The sequence below is a fragment of the Culex quinquefasciatus genome, chromosome 1, assembly GCF_015732765.1.
Source record: "Culex quinquefasciatus strain JHB chromosome 1, VPISU_Cqui_1.0_pri_paternal, whole genome shotgun sequence".
NCBI classification, from domain to species: domain Eukaryota; kingdom Metazoa; phylum Arthropoda; class Insecta; order Diptera; family Culicidae; genus Culex; species Culex quinquefasciatus.
The window spans coordinates 130,739,456-130,760,070 of NC_051861.1; the positions used below are offsets into that span (position 1 = coordinate 130,739,456).

The 20,615-nt window shown below is 30.7% G+C and overlaps 1 protein-coding gene across 9 annotated transcripts in view; it reads right to left on the reverse strand.

Moving 5' to 3' along the window:
* LOC6041670 (nuclear factor 1) overlaps positions 1–20,615 on the reverse strand; it is a 38,802-nt gene that overhangs the window by 16,883 nt on the left and 1,304 nt on the right. Inside the window, exons 1-4 of one of the 9 annotated variants that reach the window (XM_038266778.1) lie at positions 17,960–18,056; positions 17,503–17,817; positions 7,384–7,455; positions 6,763–6,924 (exon numbers count right to left, since the gene is read on the reverse strand). In XM_038266778.1, coding sequence (XP_038122706.1) covers positions 6,763–6,924; positions 7,384–7,425 — 204 coding nt within the window. In that variant the 5' untranslated portion in view covers positions 7,426–7,455; positions 17,503–17,817; positions 17,960–18,056. Of the gene's footprint in view, positions 1–6,762; positions 6,925–7,383; positions 7,456–17,502; positions 18,057–20,615 lie in introns of those variants that run through there. The other 8 variants (XM_038266777.1, XM_038266779.1, XM_038266776.1 and 5 more) reach the window with 8 other exon arrangements.

Genomic DNA, 20,615 nt, shown 5'->3' on the forward strand with positions numbered 1-20,615 from the left:
AATTGACAAAATTGACAAAATTTACAAAATTGACAAAATTGACAAAATTGACAAAATTGACAAAATTGACAAAATTGACAAAATTGACAAAATTGACAAAATTAACAAAATTGACAAAATTGACAAAATTGACAAAATTGACAAAATTGACAAAATTGACAAAATTGACAAAATTGACAAAATTGACAAAATTGACAAAATTGACAAAATTGACAAAATTGACAAAATTGACAAAATTGACAAAATTGACAAATTGACAAAATTGACAAAATTGACAAAATTGACAAAATTGACAAAATTGACAAAATTGACAAAATTGACAAAATTGACAAAATTGACAAAATTGTCAAAATTGACAAAATTGTCAAAATTGTCAAAATTGTCAGAATTGTCAAAATTGTCAGAATTGTCAAAATTGTCAAAATTGTCAAAATTGTCAAAATTGTCAAAATTGTCAAAATTGACAAAATTGACAAAATTTACAAAATTGACAAAATTGATAAAATTGGCAAACTAGCAAAAAATGGCAAAATTGACAAAATTGACAAAATTGACAAAATTGACAAAATTGACAAAATTGACAAAATTGACAAAATTGACAAAATTGACAAAATTGACAAAATTGACAAAATTGACAAAATTGACAAAATTGACAAAATTGACAAAATTGACAAAATTGACAAAATTGACAAAATTGACAAAATTGACAAAATTGACAAAATTGACAAAATTGACAAAATTGACAAAATTGACAAAATTGACAAAATTGACAAAATTGACAAAATTGACAAAATTGACAAAATTGACAAAATTGACAAAATTGACAAAATTGACAAAATTGACAAAATCGACAAAATTAACAAAATTGACAAAATTGACAAAATTGACAAAATTGACAAAATTGACAAAATTGACAAAATTGACAAAATTGACAAAATTGACAAAATTGACAAAATTGACAAAATTGACAAAATTGACCAAATTGATAAAATTGACAAAATTGACAAAATTGACAAAATTGAAAAAATTGACAAAATTGACAAAATTGACAAAATTGACAAAATTGACAAAATTGACAAAATTGACAAAATTGACAAAATTGACAAAATTGACAAAATTGACAAAATTGACAAAATTGACAAAATTGACAAAATTGACAAAATTGACAAAATTGACAAAATTGACAAAATTGACAAAATTGACAAAATTGACAAAATTGACAAAATTGACAAAATTGACAAAATTGACAAAATTGACAAAATTGACCAAATTGATAAAATTGACAAAATTGACAAAATTGACAAAATTGAAAAAATTGACAAAATTGACAAAATTGACAAAATTGACAAAATTGACAAAATTGACAAAATTGACAAAATTGACAAAATTGACAAAATTGACAAAATTGACAAAATTGACAAAATTGACAAAATTGACAAAATTGACAAAATTGACAAAATTGACAAAATTGACAAAATTGACAAAATTGACAAAATTGACAAAATTGACAAAATTGACAAAATTGACAAAATTGACCAAATTGATAAAATTGACAAAATTGACAAAATTGACAAAATTGAAAAAATTGACAAAATTGCTAAATTGACAAAAATATAAAAATTTACAAAATTGTTAAAATTGACAAAATTGACAAAATTTGACAATTGTCAAAATGTCAAAATTGTCGAAATAAGCAAAATTAGCAAAATTGGCAAAAATGGCGAAATTAGCAAAATCGGCAAAATTGATAAAATTGTCAAAATTAGCAAAATCGGCAAAATTGACAAAATTGACAAAATTGACAAAATTGACAAAATTGAAAAAAATTACAAAATTGACAAAATTGACAAAATTGACAAATCTGACAAAATTGACAAAATTGACAAAATTGACAAAATTGACAAAATTGACAAAATTGACAAAATTGACAAAATTGACAAAATTGACAAAATTGACAAAATTGACAAAATTGACAAAATTGACAAAATTGACAAAATTGACAAAATTGACAACATTGACAAAATTGTCAAAATTATAAAAATTTACAAAATTGTTAAAAGTGACAAAATTTGACAATTGAGCAATTCTCTACGAAATCGGTCTTTTTTCTTCAATTTTAATTTTTGTATTTTTTAATCCGGCTGAAACTTTTTTGGTGCCTTCGGTATGCCCAAAGAAGCCATTTTGCATCATTAGTTTGTCCATATAATTTTCCATACAAATTCGGCAGCTGTCCATACAAAAATGATGTATGAAAATTCAAAAATCTGTATCTTTTGAAGAAATTTTTTGATCGATTTGGTGTCTTCGGCAAAGTTGTAGGTATGGATACGGACTACACTGGAAAAAATAATACACGGTAAAAAAATTTGGTGATTTTTTATTTAACTTTTATCACTAAAACTTGATTTACAAAAAAACACTATTTTTAATTTTTTTTTTTGATATGTTTTAGAAGACATAAAATGCCAACTTTTCAGAAATTTCCAGGTTGTGCAAAAATCACTGACCGAGTTATGAATTTTTAATCAATACTGATTTTTCAAAAATCGAAATTTTGGTCGTAAAATTTTTCAACTTCATTTTCGATGTAAAATCAAATTTGCAATCAAAAACTTTACTAAAATTTTGATAAAGTGCACCGTTTTCAAGTTATAGCCATATTTAAGTGACTTTTTGAAAATAGTCGCAGTTTTCATTTTTAAATTAGTGCACATGTTTGCCCAGTTTTGAAAAAATATTTTGAAAAGCTGAGAAAATTCTCTATATTTTGCTTATTCGGACTATGTTGATACGACCTTTAGTTGCTGAGATATTGCAATGCAAAGGTTTAAAAACAGGAAAATTGATGTTTTCTAAGTTTCACCCAAACAACCCACCATTTTCTATCGTCAATATCTCAGCAACTAATGGTCCGATTTTCAATGTTAATATATGAAACAATTGTGAAATTTTCCGATCTTTTCGAAAAAATATTTTTGGAATTTTCAAATCAAGACAAACATTTTAAAAGGGCGTAATATTGAATGTTTGGCCTTTGTGAAATGTTAGTCTTGATTTGAAAATTCCAAAATATTTTTTCGAAGAGATCGGAAAATTTCACAAATGTTTCATATATTAACATTGAAAATCGGACCATTAGTTGCTGAGATATTGACGATAGAAAATGGTGGGTTGTTTGGGTGAAACTTAGAAAACATCAATTTTCCTGTTTTTAAACCTTTGCATTGCAATATCTCAGCAACTAAAGGTCGTATCAACAAAGTCCAAATAAGCAAAATATAGAGAATTTTCTCAGCTTTTCAAAATATTTTTTCAAAACTGGGCAAACATGTGCACTAATTTAAAAATGAAAACTGCGACTATTTTCAAAAAGTCACTTAAATATGGCTATAACTTGAAAACGGTGCACTTTATCAAAATTTCAGTAAAGTACTTTTGATTGCAAATTTGATTTTACATCGAAAAATGAAGTTGAAAAATTTTACGACCAAAATTTCGATTTTTGAAAAATCAGTATTGATTAAAAATTCATAACTCGGTCAGTGATTTTTGCACAACCTGAAATTTCTGAAAAGTTGGCATTTTATGCCTTCTAAAACATATCAAAAATAAAAAAATTAAAAATAGTGTTTTTTGTAAATCAAGTTTTAGTGATAAAAGTTAAATAAAAAATCACCAAATTTTTTTACCGTGTATTATTTTTTCCAGTGTAGTCCGTATCCATACCTACAACTTTGCCGAAGACACCAAATCGATCAAAAATTCCTTCAAAAGATACAGATTTTTGAATTTTCATACATCATTTTTGTATGGACAGCTGCCGAATTTGTATGGAAAATTATATGGACAAACTAATGATGCAAAATGGCTTCTTTGGGCATACCGAAGGCACCAAAAAAGTTTCAGTCGGATTAAAAAATACAAAAAAAATCGAATGACCGAAATCCTAGAGAACTGCTCAATTGTCAAAATGTCAAAATTGTCGAAATAAGCAAAATTAGCAAAATTGGCAAAAATGGCGAAATTAGCAAAATCGGCAAAATTGATAAAGTTGTCAAAATTAGCAAAATCGGCAAAAATGGCGAAAACGGCAAAATCTGCTAAATTGACAAAATTGACAAAATCGGCAAAATCGACAAAATTGATAAAATTGACAATTTTTTTAAAAATTGCCAAAATTGGCAAAATTGATTAAATGGGCAAAATTTGGCAAAACTGTCAAAAATTGCCACTTTGGCAAAGTTGACAAAATTGACAAAATCTGCATAAATGATATAATTTACAAAATAAGCAAAATTAACAAAATTGGCAAAATATTTAAAATTGATAAAATTGTCAAATTTGTCAAAATTGGCAAAATTTGCAAATTCGGCAAAATCGGCAATATTGATAAAATTGGCAAAAATGGCAAAAATTGCAAATTTGGCAAAATTGGCAAAATTGGCAAATTTGGCAAAATCGGCAAAATCGGCATAATTGACAAAATTGACAAAATTGATAAAATTGACAAAATTGACAAAATTGACAAATCTGACAAAATTGACAAAATTGACAAAATTGACAAAATTGACAAAATTGACAAAATTGACAAAATTGACAAAATTGACAAAATTGACAAAATTGACAAAATTGACAAAATTGACAAAATTGACAAAATTGACAAAATTGACAAAATTGACAAAATTGACAAAATTGACAAAATTGACAAAATTGACAAAATTGACAAAATTGACAAAATTGACAAAATTGACCAAATTGATAAAATTGACAAAATTGACAAAATTGACAAAATTGAAAAATTGACAAAATTGCTAAATTGACAAAAATATAAAAATTTACAAAATTGTTAAAATTGACAAAATTGACAAAATTTGACAATTGTCAAAATGTCAAAATTGTCGAAATAAGCAAAATTAGCAAAATTGGCAAAAATGGCGAAATTAGCAAAATCGGCAAAATTGATAAAATTGTCAAAATTAGCAAAATCGGCAAAATTGACAAAATTGACAAAATTGACAAAATTGACAAAATTGAAAAAAATTACAAAATTGACAAAATTGACAAAATTGACAAATCTGACAAAATTGACAAAATTGACAAAATTGACAAAATTGACAAAATTGACAAAATTGACAAAATTGACAAAATTGACAAAATTGACAAAATTGACAAAATTGACAAAATTGACAAAATTGACAACATTGACAAAATTGTCAAAATTATAAAAATTTACAAAATTGTTAAAAGTGACAAAATTTGACAATTGTCAAAATGTCAAAATTGTCGAAATAAGCAAAATTAGCAAAATTGGCAAAAATGGCGAAATTAGCAAAATCGGCAAAATTGATAAAGTTGTCAAAATTAGCAAAATCGGCAAAAATGGCGAAAACGGCAAAATCTGCTAAATTGACAAAATTGACAAAATCGGCAAAATCGACAAAATTGATAAAATTGACAATTTTTTTAAAAATTGCCAAAATTGGCAAAATTGATTAAATGGGCAAAATTTGGCAAAACTGTCAAAAATTGCCACTTTGGCAAAGTTGACAAAATTGACAAAATCTGCATAAATGATATAATTTACAAAATAAGCAAAATTAACAAAATTGGCAAAATATTTAAAATTGATAAAATTGTCAAATTTGTCAAAATTGGCAAAATTTGCAAATTCGGCAAAATCGGCAATATTGATAAAATTGGCAAAAATGGCAAAAATTGCAAATTTGGCAAAATTGGCAAAATTGGCAAATTTGGCAAAATCGGCAAAATCGGCATAATTGACAAAATTGACAAAATTGATAAAATTGACAAGATTGATAAAATTGACAAATTTACAAATTTAAGAATTGACAAAATTGTCAAAATTGTCAGAATTGTAAAATTAAAAGCAAGAAAACTCAACGAGGTAACCCCTTAAACCCTCCTCAGTACAAATAGATTTTGCGCAAAACCAACCATTTGTCCGGTTGATTTCACTTGCTTTTCATGATGTGGTATCACATTTCACCACTCGAGGCCGTGGGTGCGTGGGTGTGAAGAAACAAGTCCCTTCTGTCTGCCTGCAGGGTCCGACAGTCGACTCGCCTTACATCGATCCCAAAAGGGGGCAAATGTAATTGAATAATTGGCGCTATCAGTACCGGCACTAGCTCTCTCTCACTGGCAAGCATTCTCGAGCTGTTTTCCGACAGAAGGTCGGTCCTTTGTGCCTAACGAAGTTAGGCAATCGACTTTCAACAAATAAAGTGTCTATCATCATCACCATTAAAGCCATCATCTTGGCTTGGCGGCAAAACCTGTTTCAATTCAGTCCGATCGAGGCACGGCCTGCTGCCTGCCACGTCGGCCACCTTCAAAAGGGGTTTCCTCCTAATTGTAGTTTTTAAGGCCTGCTTTGTTTATTATTATACACTCTCGGGATGATGGCCGGAGATTGAACTGCTCGTTGCTTGTTGTTGTCGGAAGATTGAAAGCTTTGGGCGGTTGTTGTTGAGCCTTCTATTAGTTTTGTTCGCCGAAGGGATTGATTAACAGAGTGTTAGAGAGAAGAAAGCTGACAGTTGGGCTCAAAAATTACAGGACGCTTGTGTAACCATGGCGATGATATCAGTTTGATAACAATCAGGTGTGATTTGTTTGAGATTGCTATAATCCAATCAAGGGCGGCGTTGGCCCAAACTGTAAAGTGGCATGTCAAACGCTTGCAGTCAGGCTTGAGTTCGAATCCCGCTAAAAGTTGACATTTTCCCAAATTCTCACCTGAAAGTCCCGCTTGCACTTGTTCTCCTCGTTATGGGTCATCTTCTTCTCGTGCTTCTTCAGGTAGCGCCGTTTCGCGGCCTGCAGGTTGAACCAGGTGTAGCTGAACGACTTGACGTACGGCAGCAGGGCCTCGATGAACGGATGGAAGTCCTCTTGCTGCTGCACGATTCCATTTTGATTCAATTCAATCGGATCCGATCCATCGGGATGCGAGAAGAGATATTCAAGGCAACAATTAGATTAGCAAAGACAAAGTGCAATTTGCATGACTCAATTTTTCTTTCAATTTTTTATTGTTGCATTCCATCACCATCCTTTCCGAATTTGTCTCCAATTGTCGACTCAATTTTGCGTGGTTGAATTTTGTCGTGTAATTTTGACAGATCACCAATTTTGCACCAACCCCATCACCTGCACCACAGTAGGCCGAATCAAATTTTGAACCAGAATTCGTCCTGAAAAGGGTTGGAAGGGTAACCAATCAGTAGTCGTCGTCGTCGCCTACTCCGTTGATGGAATGCATCGTTCAAACAAAACAAAAAAAGGGCCGAATCGAAAAAGGGCGTGTCCAATCTTCTCCAAGTGTAAGTGTGTGTGAGTGGAACGGGGGGTTCTTACCTGTGACAGGAAGGGACCTTTGATGGAAGCTTTGGAATCCATGATACACCGCTCGATTTTCCGTCTGTCTTTCTGGTGGCGAGGGATATCCGGAGTTGCACATAAATCGAATTACCGCCGCAGAAGCGAGAAACGAGAGGAAATTTAAAACGGATGAAAAAACAAACCAAACTGTGCAAGTGAGATTTATTTGCGCAGAGTGAGTTTACATAACTGTGTAATAAATAATATTTCCATGGTTTTTTTGTCCCCCGGATCTCTCTACCCCACCGCCGCTTTTAGCTGTCATCTTTGTCGCCAGCCAGCCGGACAGAAATTAACGCAGAAGGCCATGCGATTATGAAGATGTCAACGCGGCGGCGGCGAAATATTTGCGGATGATTTTTGCTTGGCTTGCTGGGGTTTGTTGACTGAGACGGAGTTGAGGCGATGTTTTGCAAATTGTTGATATTTTCCGGTAAAACTTATTTTTTTTTTTTTGATATTGACTTTTTATCAACAAAGCTTTAATTTTTTTATGTTTAGAGTAATTATGAAAAAAATATCACTTCTTAGCAATTCTACAATAAACATTATTTAGAAAATCTAATATCTTGAAAAATCTCAGTAAACTAAAAATGAATCATTAAATGTGTGTATTTTATTTTCTAATAATTTTTGTAAAGGTGATTTATGAATCATGTGAAAAACAAAACTAACAGATAAAAATTATATAATAACAAACTATTGTTTCAAACAAAATGAGCTTATTCCTTGATTACTTTAAATATTCATAGGTTGAAAATTATTCAATTTTAAATAATTGAAATATTTTTATTTCGATACGTGATATTCAATTTAAAAAAAATGTAAAATTTTCTGATCTCTTCAAATAAAAGTATTTTGAAATGTAAAAAATCATACCCAACATTTAAAAAATTCTAAAATAAGTGTACGTTTTTATAAAGTTATTCTTATTATTTTTCTATTTTTGATCGCCGAGTATTTTTACCTATCTTGCTTAAATTGATATTTTTCTGCGAATTTTCGTCGAATTCGCAGAAAAATATCAATTTAAGCAAGAAAAGTATTATTATTTAAAAAAAAATCAAAATTATATATTGAGCATGAATGTATGAAAATATGAAGTATGAGTATGAAAAGAGCAGAAATTTCACAAAAGTTGCGCTTTTTAACATTAAATAACGAACCAATAGTTTCCAAAATATCGTAAGTTGAAAAATAAGGGCTAAATACAGTAGTTGTTCGGTAACTGGGCCGTAGCCCAGTTATAAAGCAGACAAACGTCAAAAAATCAAAACAAGCCAAAACGACCGAGGGTTTAATGGATGCGAAAATCATGCTCAATAAATTAAAAAAAAAATTGCAAACTTTTATTCAATTTCATGTCACAATTAAAGAAATATAAAAAGTTAGCATTGTTAATAAATTTGAGTAACTTTAAAATTATATTTCATCTGGAAAATAATATGCATCGGTGGTCCCCTCGTTATTTTTCGTTAAGCCCAGTTAGCGAGCAGCATTCGGTGACTGGAATACGTTCTCAGCCCAGTTACCGAACAAGTACTGTAGATGACACTGAGAAAAACTCACAAAAATAAGATTTGCAGGTGCACATCAACCAGAACGGTTTAGCACCCAGATAGATTTTACACAGTTTTTTAAAACTACGGAAAGTATTGAAATATTTTTTTATTCATTCCTTAAAGCTATTATCTCCAAATTGATTTACAACAAAATTTCTCTAATTTAATTTAATCAACCATTTTGGAAAAAGTACACAAGAACTTCACTGGTTGCTGTATAGCTTTAAGAAAATGTATCGCAACAACCGGCAGTCTTAGATCTACAAAGTTAAAAAAATGGGAGTGTTTTTTAATTACAAAACCATTAACATTCAAAAAAAAATATCACCTAATCAATGTATGTTAAATAATTTCAGTAGAAAATTTAATTTAACATCTTAAAATTATTATTTAATTTTTGATTGCCAATATTTAAAACATATGTTAACAAAAATCAAATTTTCTATTTTTTTTTTTTTTTTGAAATCATTGCTACGGTACCAGATTTTGCATCATCCTAAACTCTAGCGCAAAAGATAGTTGAGTTCCCTAAATCGCATTAAAAATCTAAAATTGAATATGCAAATATCCATTTTTTGGGAATTCAACTTTTTAAGTAATAAAAAAGTCAAATAAAAAAATCTTTTTATTTTAAAAAAGACCCAATCAGGTTACTACAACTTTTCTGAAGGTACAAAATATATCAGAAAATCCCTTCTTAAGATGCAGATATTCGAATTCCCATTTTGTATGACCAGCCCGCAAAAATTGTATGAATTCTTGTATTGAAATTAAAAACAAATGATGAAAAAGCAAATGAAAAATGTATGGAAAAAAATCAATGTGATAAAAAAAAATAAATTAAAAATCTCGATTTTTTTAATAAATATCACAAAATTCTAAGCAAATAATTCTAAGCCAATATTTTGCAAAATACTTGAGATATCCTTCAATAATTCAAGCCTTTTTCCACCAAAGAAAGAGTAAACATCAAGCCATTGAAAATATTGATTTAAATTTATCAAACCAGGTACAATACAAAAGCATGGCCCAAGTTAAATATTTGATATTAGAAGCAAATAATATCATAAAATGCTCAAGGCACGATTACAGTTGTGCTACTCCAAATTAATTTAGAATATCAAAGAATTTTAAGAATGTAGTCCTAAAATTCAGTGTTTCAAAGTTTATCAAGTTTTCAGATTGTTTGCAGAATTTTCAGAGTCATACTCGAGGATTTTCGATTGAACTTTCTAGAATGGTTTTTTATTTAGTATTTTTTAGGAGTTTAAAAAAATACAAATCTTGTTTGTTTGAGGTTTATTAACTCCTAAACTTCCAAGCTCGAAAAAAGAAGTTTTTAATGTTTATATTTGTATTTTAAGTATTTGTTCAAAATTTTAAATATTTTTTTAAAATTTTCCGTGCTTTTGAATTACTTAAGAGATCCATTTTTAACTATCTTGGCAATCATCATTAACTGAATTTGAACCATTAGTCTGAATAGGGACAGTAGGTTTTAGAACGCTTAATAGCTTTAAATTTGAAAATCAATGCACTATTTTTGTTTGTTAATCTGGGCCTGTTTTATCCGAAACAAATCAAAAACGTCCAAATATTGTGCAGTAAAAAAGCTAAAACAGCTGTCCCGATTCACCCCAGATGGCAGTACTACAACACAGTTGCAGACGACACACGAAAAAATCTTCACAAAGTCAGCCAATTTTATGAGATTTTGATTTTTGTATTTATTGATTTGGCTGAAACTTTCTACGGTGCTCCCTATGATCCGACCATAGAAACTATGTTGCATTATTAGAATGTGGATACAATTCTGCTGCTTTCCTTACCAAAACTTAGATTTTAGATGTGAAATTCAAAATTTGAACACCCATTTTTCAACATTTGAAATCAAAAATGATATGCCGAAAATTCGCAAAATATCAATGTTTTATATCTTCTTCCCATCTATGGTCCAAAATTTAAATTTTTCTTAAAGTCCAAAAGTGATTAAACCACAAAAAATAAAATTGGGATTTACGTTATGACAATTTAGGTTTTGACAATATTTTTTTTCCCTCCTTAGAAATCATTGAACTTGAAATGAAATTTCAATGGCCTAAAATCAAATAAGTAATAGCGAAATACTTACTTTAATTTATTTTTGACAAGTCAAAAATACAATCCAAACTCGATTAACCAAAGCCTTGATAATCTGATGATTTTAAATAATCCTAGACTTGAGATAATCAAATCATAAACAAAATCGTAAACTATTTTGTATTTTCTTACTTTTAACATTAAATTTGAATTCTGTAATCCCTTTTGGTAAAACTTGAATGGTTGATTATAAAATTTGATCACTACTATTTTGGCCACCATCTTGGATCTTGGACAGTTAAAAATTAAGAAAAAAAAGTGAGTAGATTATCCGAAGATTGTGTTACCTGAAGTGATTTTTTTTCCAATGCCTTTAGATAATCGAATTAAATTAAATATTTTAAGAAACACTAAAAAGGTGGGTCCTTTGGGTCTTCAACGAATGTCACTTAAATAAAACAATACAGTGTGATTTTTTGGCGAATTTTCCGATTAATATTCATGCTGTATCGTATTATTTACGAAGATGAAAATGACGTCCTCACATAAAGTAAAACCTATACCTTTCTTTAGTAAAAAAGGCAAAAACAATAAAAGTGATTTTTTTTATATGTGAAACCCAATTTTAATTTGATTAATAAATGCCGAAATCTCAAATAATAATGGTCCGATTTTCAATATCAAAAAATATATTCTATATTTTTGAAAATCCAGACTAGCAGCCGTTATTTAAAATGGCCTAACTAGGAAAAATAACCTCATCTTCAAAGAATTAGTCAACGATGATAAGTATAAGCAACTTATTCTAGTAAATTTTAAAGCTTATCAAAAGTTGCAATGAGATGAGAAACGTTGGATTTAAATTGTATCACAACAGTTCTGAAAATTCCCATAACTTCAAGTCATTGTTGAAACAATCTAGCTCAAATCCCTTCATTTTCTCGGCGCTCGTTAAGATCTTTCCCCTCTGATTCAATCGATTAAATTCATGTGACAATGTAATTGCATCTTACAATGGCATTCAACCCACCACCAGCGCTCATCTCATTGTGATCCCCGCTCACGCCGAGTTGGCAATCTTGTCACATATTCTGCCAACCAAATTGCATCAAGCTTGAGTGAGTGGCGTCTCGTCGTCTTGGCCTGGCTTCGACCACCCCAAAGAATCCAGAACCCCCCGTCCTCGACGGCCGCCGGTGCCAAATCACTTTCATTCATCAAATTCCTTGGCCTTCCGTTCCTTTTTGATTCGAGTCGCGTGGCGGCCGCCAAAAAATTTCATTCATTCATGATAACAGCCAGCAGCGGCAGCACGAGTTCGAGCTTCAAGAGCACTTGGCAAAGTTCTAAAATAGTACTACGGTCGGCTTCTACTACAACTACTCGAGAGAGAGAGAGTGAGCGTTGGTGACGACTACTTTTGGCAGGTCTGGGGTTTCGGTCGGTCCAACCGGCCGGTCCTTAGCAGAAAACAGCATCACAAACAGCACAGTCTGGTCAGCAGGTAAATGAGCCAGCAGCGGCAGCGAAGAAAAAGAGCGAAAGTGTCCATTTTTGAGCCAAAGCAAGCCACGACCGAGAACGCGCGGATCAGCGGCGGCGGCGACGGCGACGGCACATATTTGGCCAGTGCCAACTAGACCAGGAAAGGAATCGCTCGAGGAGAGAGTGCGCAGAGTTGCCAGGTTTTTTGGAGTGAAAATGGATTTTTGTCAGAAGTCAAAAATTCTTTAAAAAAAACCTTTCAATTCATTTCATCTCGTATTGGATATAGATATGGACTAGATTTCAACCGCTGATTAATTAAAACTGGATTGAGAAGTTTTCAACGGAACGAGTAAATCAACTGCAAGGAAAAAGTTACAAAAAAAAAACCTTTTCAAAGCCAATTAATTATTTGAAAAGTTGCAGAACAAATTGATTAAATTTATTTAGTTTTCATATCTAAATTTAATATTCATACTTTATTCTGGATAACCTCAATTACAGATGAAAAATGGGATTAGAAATCGAAAAGTACTTTACAGAAATATGATTAAGTAAATAAATCTTTTTTTCCATAGTTGCCCACATCTCATAAAAAATTTTAGAAGACTTCAGACAATTTTCTTTTTTTTTTAGTTTCAGCAACAAAAATGTAACAGATAAATTGTTCTCAACTATCAATTGCCGATATCTAGGTAACTATTGATCCGGTTGCCAACGTTAACAAAATAATTAACTTGAAATTTTATGATAGTATCGAAATTTTAAATTCAAAACTTACATTTGGAAGAGGCCAAATAAACATTTAAACATCTCAGTAATTCATCAAGTAAGTTCAAGATTTCAGATTTTCTGAGAAGTTTCTGAAATCGGATCCCATCCACAGAATCTACATGGGAGGAAGGATGCGTGGACATACCGTACCAAACGATCTTTCGATTGATGTATCGATCGTCTACAAATTTTCATGATTAATGTGAAAATTGAAAAGATTGATTAGACCCATAAATCCACAAAAATCCACAAAACGGAACATTTTTTCTCAACAACAAAACAACGAATACAAATGCTTAAATCATTAATACTAAAGGTAAAATATGTTTTTTTTAGTCTGGAAAAATTATTGTGGAATAATCAGTAAAATTCAGGTGTTTCGTAATAGTGGGGTTTGCAGTAACATACCATCACTACTCTCTGATACCACAATTATGCATCAGGCAATTTTGAGGTAGTTTTTTTTATGAATTTGATAAAATTACCTAGAAATGCAATTCCTAGTAATTCATTTCGTTTTAAATTTGTATCATTGATCTTGCAAAAAAAAATCTTCATCTTCAAAAATTCTAGCGAATCCTCTTTTAGAGGCATAAAAACTAAATTATTATTTTTATTTCAATTTCAACCCTTGAAGGGTTTCCATAAAGAACCAGGGGTACAAAAAGTTATCGAGAAAAAATTGCATTAACAAGTCTTGTAAAATTGATGGTTAACTTTTTAGAATATGCATTTTCAATGAAAATATTGATTAGCCTTTAATCAAAATTAAAAAAAAAATATTTTGGGACGACAGTTCCTAAAAAAGACGAGAAATTGTAAAATACAATATTTTATAAATTCATTGATGTATTTTTAAAAACGAAGTTGACTTTATAGCTGTCGGCCACCATTGCTAGTAGCAACCACTAGTGTCTTCCTTTTATCTACAAGGACTTCGCCGCCCTGGGCTCCTAAGTGTATGAAAGTATGGCACGGAGCGACGGCGCCGAATACTCATATTTACACAAAGAATTTTAGAGCGCCCGCAGCGGGATTCGAACCTGCGACCTCTGGATTGTGAGTCCAGTGCGCGGTCCGATTGATCCACACGGGCGGGACATGTATTTTTAGCAATGTTTTTTTTTTTTTTTTTTTTTGTATGGAAAAGTAGGCCATTTCGTCTTTTCCAAAGGACAGGAAAAGTAGATAGTTTCACATTGCATAAAAAATCGTTTTTTTACACAATTTTTGAAAATTATGATATTTTTTTTGAAAAGTTGGCAACACTGTCGCAAATGAATTTTGACTCACTTGTGACATAGAAAGATTGCATTTTTTGTTAAGTTAAAAAATATCAAAAAAACAAAACTTTCAAAAATAGTTATTCTGCACTTTTTTGTGTGACAAGTCAAGTTTAAAAATATTTTTAACACATTCGATCAGAAAATCCGTTCACAAAATACAGGTTTGTGAATATTTTAATAGCCGTTTTTAGGCTGGTACAAATTTTATTTAAAGTTTATGTCAAAAGCCATCAAAAAAAAAATTGAAAACACTCCAAGGCCGTTGCAAATATTTTTCAAAGTTTATGTCGCCCCCCACTCCCTTCAAAATTTGTTTGAAAAATCAGGGGACAAAAAAAATTCCAAAAAACTTCAAAATTTACATGAAAATAGAAGTCTAATCAACTGAAAACAATCTAAAATGCATTTTTCTGCATTGATAATCATATTAAGCATGTCTGGGCTTGTTTAAAAATGTTTTGAATTTTTATGAAATTCCAATGAACAGCACCGCAAAAAATTTATTTTTCGCAAAAAAATAAATTTTCGTCAATACTTAAAAATTTGGGAAACTAATGATGACATAACACATGAACAGGTATATAATGAATTTTAAAACACTGTTTTCATTAAAATGTTGAAACCATGGCTCGTAATTTTTAATTTTTATACTTTTTTTATTTTTTTGCTCCCTCCTCAACTTTGGCCAGAGTCGAGGGACATAAAGTTCAAAAAATATTTGCAACGGTCTAAATTTTCATAAAATTTCATATTTTTGAAAAAATACTCAATATTTCAGGTTTGTACAAAATGCGTATCAAATAAACGGGTTTTTTTTTATACATTTCGGAAGTTACCTATAACACATTTTTTTAATAACCCAGTGTAAAAACAAAAAAAATAGTATTTTTCAAAAATGCGTAGTTTTCTGATTTTTTTTAATATTTTCAAAAAAATGTGCTATTGCTTTCAGAATGTATCAAAAAATTCTGATCATTTGATACCCATATTGTAACTGAAATTTTAAATATTTCTTTCATAAATACGTAGTTTTATGAAAATTTTGAGAATTTTTACAAAAACACCATTTTTGTTTTTTTACTTTCGAAATGTATAAAAAATCCCGATCATTTGATACTCATATTGCAAAAACTGAAATTTTGAAAAAAATCAGAAATACGTGGTTTTGTGAAAATTTTTATTTTTTTTTAAAGTACGTGGCTTTGTGAAAATTTTGAGTATTTAAAAAAAATTGTTATGACTTCGAAATGTATGAAAAAATTCCGGTCATTTGATACCCATATGGCAAAAAACTGAAATTATAACACAATTTTTTATAAATACCCATATTGTAAAAACAAAAAAAAATGAGTATTTGTTTTGTGAAAATATTGAGCTATGGCTTTCATAATGTATCAAAAAACTCCGATCATTTGATACCCATAACAAAACTGAAATTTTAAGTATTTTTTCAAAAATACGTAGTTTTGTGAAAATTTAGAAAATTTTCAAAAAAACACCATTTTTGTTTTTTACTTTCGTAATGTATCAAAAATACCGACCATTCGGTACTCATATTGTAAAAACTGAAATTTTGAGCATTTTTCGAAAATACGTAGTTTTGTGAAAATTTTGAGTGCTTTCAATTTTTTTTGATGATTTTTGAATTGTATGAAAAAATTCTGATCATTTGATACCCATATTGCAATAACAATAATTTTTAGATTTTTTTTTTTTGAGAAACATGGCATTTAAAAAAAACAGTAAAAATACATTGTTTTTTGAAAGTTTTCAAGTAATTATAAAAGCAATGATAATGGTGATATCATTCCGATTTCAAAACACTATAATTTTTTTCATTTTTGGAGTCATTTTTAAACCAAATCCTAAAAAAAGTCAGGATGATTCAGTCTGTACTGTATCCTAAATTATTTCATAATCAACATCAATTGATTTTTCGTTCATTAAATCACTCAACTCGACATTTTTGAAGTCCCTGGTAATAAATAACTTTGTAATTTTGAGTATAAATGCAATGGAATCATGTTAAGATTGCTCAATATGTTTTGCCATCATTTTAATGATTATGTCAACATCAAATATGCAACAAGATGTAATTTTCCAAGTTAAAACTTCCAAACTTTTCCCCTCGATTCTGCCAACGCTGAACCGCAGCAATCCATGCGACAAACGAGGTGACGTGCAAAACTTGCTGCTGTACAAGTACCAAGTACAAGAGCCGTGACACCACACCGCGCCGCGCGAAAGGGGGCAGCACACTTTTTGGCTCGAAGAAAGCGTCTTTTAGCCAAATTCTTGGCACCGGACCGCAAGTATTTCTCTCGGTGGTATGTTTTGATACAACGTGTTGATCGAGCCAGATGTTCACCAAAGCCGGTGTGTGTTTACATTCGCACGTTTACGCATTTTTTTGCGATTTTTTGTCGAAGAAACCAAATCGATCCGATTCGACCTAAAAAAGGAAAACTTTTTGCTCGAGACTACATTAGAGAGACGCGGCAAGGCAAAAGGCGAGTGTGTGGCCTGTCAAAAAGCGCATGGTTTACTTGGGTCGTCGTAGTGTGCTGTGCACTTGCAACTATCCTCACACAGCTAGAAGAGTCTGGTGCGACCACGACGTCGGCGGGTGGAGAAAAAGGGGGGGGGAGGCTGTGTGGCGACAAAGCGAGAGAGAGAGAGCGAGTGTGAGGAAAGAGAGAGGAAAAATCTGGGCCTCTTTCGTAATCGCGCACAGCTCACTGCGATGCGAATTTTCTTCTTCGCCCCTCAAAAATTTCCCTGACATTCGTCACGGGGCGGTGGGAGTGGGGTATGTTGTTGATAAGGGCTGATAACACTCCCACCCCCACTACCACCAGCAACGTCACAACAACAACAACTACACGACCACAACAACTTTATTTACGTACTCTGGTGGTGAAGGAACGCGTTGACACAACCACTCGCTGGTCAGATGAGGAGAAGCAGGAGGAGGCACCACACTTCGCAAGGATCAGGGAAAAATCTCGTGTGTCTCGTGAGGAAAATCCTTGAGAAAATCGGGCACTTTTTGCGTGTTACTCCATCCCGGAAAAAAACTGACACTACGCAATCACAGTAGGCTAACACACAAACAACACTTAACAACGAGGAAAACGGAGAGAGAGAGGGGGTGACACTATATAACACTCGCGAACACTTTTCCTACTTCTTTAACACCAAAATCGAACTAATCGAAAGTAATCCTGGGGGAAAAATTGGAATCACGGGGAGACAGAGCGTGTGTGTACTAAAACCAAGGAAAAAAGAACACTGACTACTGCTTCTAGTGCTTCTGCTGCTGCCGAAAACTGCCCCAGTCTAGACACATTAATCACACACACATACACACAAGCACATTCAACGCATCAGCAGCAGCAGCAGTAGTAGGCGATGCGAGATGCTGCATCACACTACACAGTTGACGTTCACCAAAACTGCACGCACTGACAACTCTCGGTGGTGGTGGATGGATGCTGCCTGCACAGGGCAGGGCTGCAAAGTTGTCACGGAATTTTAGTCGCTGGAGGAATGTCACTAATTTTATTTTAAGTTTTTGTCCCCTTCCCCTCCCCTCCCCATTAAAAAAAATCCTCAAAATATCAGGTGGAAAAACAATTTTTGCCGAAAAATCAAACTTTCATTGAAAAAACTTGTACAATTCATTCTAAACTACAGTCCAGACTCGATTATCTAAAGCCTCGATTATCCGAAGTTTCGATTATCCGAAGTTCAATTATCCGAAGGTTTGTATGGGACTTCGGATAATCGAATCACAAACAAAAAAAAATCTTTTTTATTCTTTTTCTTGTTTTTTTTTTAATAGTTGATTGCCTATAGAAACTATAAAATATTTTTTTTTCCATCATGGATTAATTTTTTTTAATCACTTTAGCGCACTAAATACTTAAGCTCGACAATCCAAAATTAGAGAACGAAAAAAAATTGTTTTCGTGATTCGATTATCCGAAGTTTCGATTATCCGAAGTGTTTTTTTTTCCGAGGCCTTCGGATAATCGATTCTGGACTGTATTTAAAATCATTGCATAACGTTCATTTTTTCATTTTTTAATCAAACAAAGCACTTCTAGACTTTTTGAATTTTCGGACTATAGATCGGAGAAAAATAAAACTTTAGGAAAAAATATTTCATAAATTCATTGATATTTTGCAAAATTTGTGTAGTAGCATATATGTGAGCATAACTGTAACAATGTATAACAAATTTTGTGATACTTTTTGCTTCAAAGTATTGAAAGTCAAGCTTAAAAATTGAATGATTTTTTTTTGTACAAGCCTAAACTAATAAATAAATTGAAAAAATATAATTACAACATAAAAACAGTGCAAAAATACTGAGTTTGTATTTTCTTAGAAGAATTTTCAAAATAGTAGAGACGTTTAAGATTTTTTTTTTTTTCAAAATCAACTTCAGTATTGTTTTTGTTGTTTTCACAAAATGATTATCAAAATAATACAGAAATTAGAAAGATTGTTGAGAAAAGATAAAAAAGATTTTTTAAACATCATTTTTCAACATCTTAAAAAATTTATGAAAACACATCGTAAAAAAATCCTCAAAAAATCAGGGGACAAAAACAATTACAATTGCTAAAAATTGAAATTTTCAAATAAAAAAAAACTCGTACAATTAATTTGAAACTATTCAAAAACATTGAATAACTTTTTTTTTCATTTAATAATCAAACAAAGCACTTTTAGACTTATTGAAAATTTTGGATTTTTGGACTACAGATCGGAAGAAGACATAAAACTTTAAGAAAATAAATATGTTCATAAATTCATTGATATTTTGCAAATTTTGTGTTGTAGCAGAACTGTAATAATATATAAAGTTGAAATTCAGGCTTGAAAATTGGAATTAAGTTTTTTTTGTACCAGCCTAAACTAATAAACAAATTGAAAAAAATGATTGCATGAAAAAAACAATGTCATTGTCAGCATTTCAGTACTGAGTTTGTATTTTCTTAGAAAAATCATCAAAATATTAGAGACATTTATGTGAATTTTTATGATAAAAAACAACTTAAATTATGGTTTCAGTGTTTTCTCAAAATAGTTATCAAAGTATTACAGTTATTTTGGAGTTTGCTAAAGAAAGATAAAACAGATTCTATCAACAGCATTTTTCAACACCTTAAAAAATATGAAAAAAACAACGTTAACATCAGAATTTCTGTTTTAAGTTAGTGTTTTCTTAAAAGAATTATCACAATATTAAAATGATTTTGGAAATTGATGAGGAAAGATAAAATAAATTTATATCATTTAAAAAAAAAATATTATGAAAAAAAAAGTCATAATCAAAATTTCTGTTTGAGTTAGTGTTTATATTTATAGAATTTTAAAAGTATCAAAGTAATATTGGAGATTGTCATTTAAGAAAAATTGCATGAGAAAAAAAGCATAAGCTGGTTTTGAGTTAGTATTATTATAATTATCCAAATATTAAATTTATTTTGTTAATTGCTGAAAACAGATAAAAAATATAACATTATTTTTTAACATTTTTGAGAAAAAAAATGTTTGAAAAAACAACACTGTCGCCAGCATTTCAGCTTTAGTTAGTTTTTTCTTAACAAATTTAACATAATATAAGTGTATTTATAGAGATTGGTGAAAACTGATAAAAATGTTTGAAGCCATGGTTTCTACATTTTAAGGATAAAAATGATTTAAAAATGCATTTTACATCAGCCCAATTGTTTTGCGTACATTAGTTTTTAGAATATCTAAATATTGGCGAAAAAAGGCATTTTCGAGAAAAAAAAACTATTTGAGGTAGTGTAGATCGAAATTTTATAGAAATTCAACATATTTTTAGTGAGCTCAATTATGTTGAATATAATTATTAACACAGGAACATTTAATTTCAAATTGTACACAGTTGATTCTACTTCTGTTAATTGTTTTATGTTTTCAGATATTTTTTTTGTTTTTGCCCACGGCTTTTTCGGGCCGATTTTTAAAAGAGAGGTGACAT